The sequence below is a fragment of the Oxyura jamaicensis genome, unplaced genomic scaffold (assembly GCF_011077185.1).
Source record: "Oxyura jamaicensis isolate SHBP4307 breed ruddy duck unplaced genomic scaffold, BPBGC_Ojam_1.0 oxyUn_random_OJ70749, whole genome shotgun sequence".
NCBI classification, from domain to species: Eukaryota; Metazoa; Chordata; class Aves; order Anseriformes; family Anatidae; genus Oxyura; species Oxyura jamaicensis.
In genome coordinates, this window is record NW_023310172.1 from 1 (window position 1) to 2,083 (window position 2,083).

The 2,083-nt window shown below is 57.3% G+C and overlaps 1 protein-coding gene across 1 annotated transcript; it reads right to left on the reverse strand.

The window, feature by feature from the left end:
* Nucleotides 1–18: 18 nt before the first annotated feature.
* LOC118159513 (asialoglycoprotein receptor 2-like) lies at nucleotides 19–2,077 on the reverse strand (the record flags this gene model as incomplete). The annotated part of the gene is made up of 4 exons (XM_035314084.1): nucleotides 1,697–2,077; nucleotides 952–1,041; nucleotides 556–696; nucleotides 19–193 (listed from the first exon to the last, which is right to left on the reverse strand). Coding segments are annotated over exons 1-4 (485 nt in total), but the record flags the coding sequence as incomplete, so codon positions are not given.
* Between the last annotated feature and the right edge of the window lie 6 nt (nucleotides 2,078–2,083).

Consider the following 2,083-nt stretch of genomic DNA (forward strand, 5'->3'; position numbering starts at 1 on the left):
GGGGGGGGGTCCCGATGCTTTCTCTTTTGGCCCTTTACCTTCTCCTCCACGCTCCCCAGCATCACCAGCTCTGCCCTCCTGGCCTTGCAGTCACCTCCTGCCTCTTCCCAGGGCAGGGTTTTTGTGGAAACCCAGTAGCATTTGGTGGCGAAGGGCTGCCAGCCCGCGGGGCAGAGCCAGCAGCCCTCGGCACCTGGGTTGGGGACGTGAACTGGGTAAGGGGCAAAGCTGGGGGACCCCTCCCCAGGACCCTCCCACGCTTTTCTCAACCCCCTGTTTTTTATTTTTATTTTTATTATTATTATTATTTTTTTTATGGGAATTTTTTTTATGAGAACTCGGGGGAAAAAGCTAGGGTTGGAGGGACAGGAGCAGAGGCTGAAGGTGCAAGGAAGGGTGCACGGAGAGGGGGAAGGATAAAAGTGACAACACGGAGGGAAAGCAGCAGGATGGGGAAGGGGGGGTCCGGGTGGGGGCTTTCCCTCGCCGTTGTGCCCCGTTTTCTGCGTGGAGGGGCCCCAAGCAAGCCAGCACCCCCCTAACTGCGTGGGCTACCTGGTGCCTGGTGGCTCTCGGCCTCGCACAGCCGCTCTCTGAGCCCCTGGAAGAATTGCAGGGAGAGGTTGGAGCTGGGGGTGCCTTTGCCCCGGCAGGATTCCCAGGAGCATGAGCCAGAGGGATTGAGGCCGTTTCCACCTGAAATTGGGAGGTGGGATAGGTTGGACCCCAGGATTGCAAGCAGCGGGGTGAAACCCTGGGGGTGGGATGGAGCAAGGTGCTGCCTGGGGGAGCAGGGATTTGTGGCAGCCCAGGCATCGAACCCACAAGATAAAACCAGCCTGGTGGGGCCAGGAGCTGTTTTCTTGCTCTAAATACAGGTGAAATACGGATTTGCCATGGCTTTTTTGGGGGGATTTGATTTGTTTCCCCCACACACACCCCGCCGCTCACCGTGTCGCTGCAGCAGCCACAGCACGATGCCCGCCAGGACGGCGGCCCCGACCCATCCGGTTCCCAGTATCGCCCAGTACCACCGGCGACCTGCAACGGGACCCGTGCTGGGAGCGAAAACCGCATCGTCGCCATCCCTACCCGGGTTTTAACGCCCACATCACGGGGACGGTCACGTCCCTCGTGTGTCCCCCCCCTCGCCCTGCATCCTCCAAGGTGGCTTGGGGGGGAGCAGAGAAGCAAAAAACAAAACCCAGAAGCTGCCTCCCACGCTCGAGGGAAGGACCCCAAAAATGAAGCCTTGGGGTGCTCAAAGCCACGATTTCTGCTCGGTTGCACCCCCGCTTGCAGAAGCCCTTGAGCTAGGTGAGAAAGGCGAGCAGGCAAAAACTCTGCAGGTAGCGGTGTCCTGGGGGGGAAATCCTCCTTGCAGCACATTAACCCCCCCAAAAAACCACCTAATTTCTGAGAGATTTGGGGAAATAAATCTGCTCGTGCAACAGCTCTGCCCCTTAGCGGAGGTGGGCAGCAAACATCCTCGAGGAAAATGAGAATTTGGGCTGGGGAAAATAAATAAATAAACTTTTCTCCCTGTTTCCCCCCCTCTTAGGGCTCAGCAGCTCCGGGGTGGCACCAGGGACACCACCGGCACCTCTTGTAACCCACCGACCCCCCAAAAAAAAAGATACAGGGCCAAAGCCCAGGGGGACCCCAGCACCCGTGGGTGCGAAGCAAATCCACTCACCGGGAGGCTTCGGGAGCTGCGGGATGCCACCGGGACCCGGTGGCACCTCCAGGTCGGTGTAAACCGTTGTCACCGCCATCACCCGCGGGCCCCAGGGGGCAGCAGAGCCAGGTCCGGGGGGGGGGGGGCAGAAAAATGAAATTATTATTATTATTATTATTTTTTTTCCTGGAGTTTAAGATGGGCGAAGCGGCGCTGGGTGTCTGAGCCTCACCTGCTGCCCTCCGCTCCCTGCCCTGCTGCGGCCGCCCACAAAAAAAAAGCGGTTTCCGAAAGCGAAGCAGCCTCTGAGAGGTGCGACAGGAAGGGCATTTTATTTAATCAGCATTAAATAAAATATATATATATATATATACAGCAGAAAGAAATATCACAATAAAAAGCATT